The sequence below is a fragment of the Raphanus sativus genome, chromosome 7 (genome assembly GCF_000801105.2).
Source record: "Raphanus sativus cultivar WK10039 chromosome 7, ASM80110v3, whole genome shotgun sequence".
NCBI classification, from domain to species: domain Eukaryota; kingdom Viridiplantae; phylum Streptophyta; class Magnoliopsida; order Brassicales; family Brassicaceae; genus Raphanus; species Raphanus sativus.
Window position 1 is genome coordinate 17,865,511 of NC_079517.1, and position 1,528 is coordinate 17,867,038.

Below are 1,528 nucleotides of genomic sequence, written 5' to 3' on the forward strand. Positions count from 1 at the left end.
TGATTAACTAATAAATAAAAATATGCACTATTATTATTATGGTAATATAATTAATGATGTAATTTATTATTAAGGTAATATAATTAATTAAATTGTTAAACTAAGTGAAATATGGAAACACAATTAATAGATACTACTATTCAAGTTTCCAAACACTCCATTTTTTATAGCTATAACCAAACACACCAAATTTTTTTATTAATCTTATCCAAGTATCCAAACGCACCGAATTTGTACTTCGCCTTTAATAAGATAGATATTATACATAACCACAATTGTACACATATACATAATTACGTATGTACATATATACACATGTACATAATTACGTATGTACATATATACACATGTACATAATTACGTATGTACATATGTACACATGTACATAACTACGTATGTACATATGTACACATGTACACTAACGAATGTACACATGTACACTAACGAATATACACAATTTTACAACATGTTGGACATCTAATATATATTTCAGAACTATAGCTTCACAGATCTTTAATGTACACATGTACACTAACGAATGTACACAACTTTACAACATGTTGGACATCTAATATATATTTCAGAACTATATCTTCACAGATCTCAAAAGATAGATTAAATAATAAAGATACTGATTATAAACATATTTTCTGAAAAAAAGTTTCTGGAAAAACAACATTCACTTTACAAAAACAAGAATAAAGAACTGAAATGAAAGGAGGCAATGGATACGGTGGTCAGAAGAGGTCCATGGGCGTTTGCAGAGAGGATGTTGGTGTTGCAGCGGTGGACACCGCTGATGGATATGGCGATGCTAAATTTCATACCTTTCTGGGTCCAAATCCGTGGAATCCCATTCCAATACATGAACCGAGAGGTTATTGTCCACATTGCTCGTATAATGGGACAATACATTCAGATGGACTACAATGAGGAGACTGGTTCACGATTGGAGTTTGTTCGTGTGAGACTCAACTGGAACGTGAATCACCCTCTGCGCTTCCAACGTCATTTTCAATTCACGCCTGGAGTGAATACTCTGCTCAAGTTTCAGTATGAACGTCTGAGAGGGTTTTGTGAATCTTGTGGGATGATCACTCATGACTCAGGAGCGTGTCTTCTTGTGAATGGAGGTCCCGAGGATGGTGGAGGCAATGATGATGATAGTGATGATGATGCTCCGGAGCAAGGTGGTAATCCTAATCACGGGGTTATTATAGAGGAAATTAATGAAGAAGAAGGTCAAGAGGAAGAGGCTGCAGAGGTTCAAGGGCAGGCAGAGCAAGAGAGAAGCAGAGAAGCAACATAAGTTGATGCTGATGATGATGAACTTTGGCACGGTCCTGGACTGCAAACGATGTATTCAAGTGAGTATCTCTCTGATGCGATGTATGATCCTGTCAACCGTCCAGGAAGCACTTTGATTCGTGAGGCTGGAGTTAAGAGAAAGGCTTGGCTTGCTGAGACTAATGGTAACAATGGCAAATTCACAAAGGGTGAACAGGGAGAAAGTAGCAGACAAGGTGAA

General features: G+C 36.7%; 1 protein-coding gene across 1 annotated transcript; it reads left to right on the top strand.

Annotated features, from left to right (window-relative positions):
• The first annotated feature begins 724 nt into the window (after positions 1 to 724).
• LOC130498057 (uncharacterized protein At4g02000-like) lies at positions 725 to 1,309 on the top strand. The gene has a single exon (XM_056991400.1). The coding sequence runs from the start codon at positions 725 to 727 to the stop codon at positions 1,307 to 1,309; it is 585 nt and encodes a 194-aa protein (XP_056847380.1).
• The last annotated feature ends 219 nt before the right edge of the window (positions 1,310 to 1,528 follow it).

Excerpts from the sequence above, each read along its gene's own strand:
- LOC130498057 (XM_056991400.1), top strand. The coding sequence starts at position 725 with ATGGATACGGTGGTCAGAAGAGGTCCATGGGCGTTTGCAGAGAGGATG.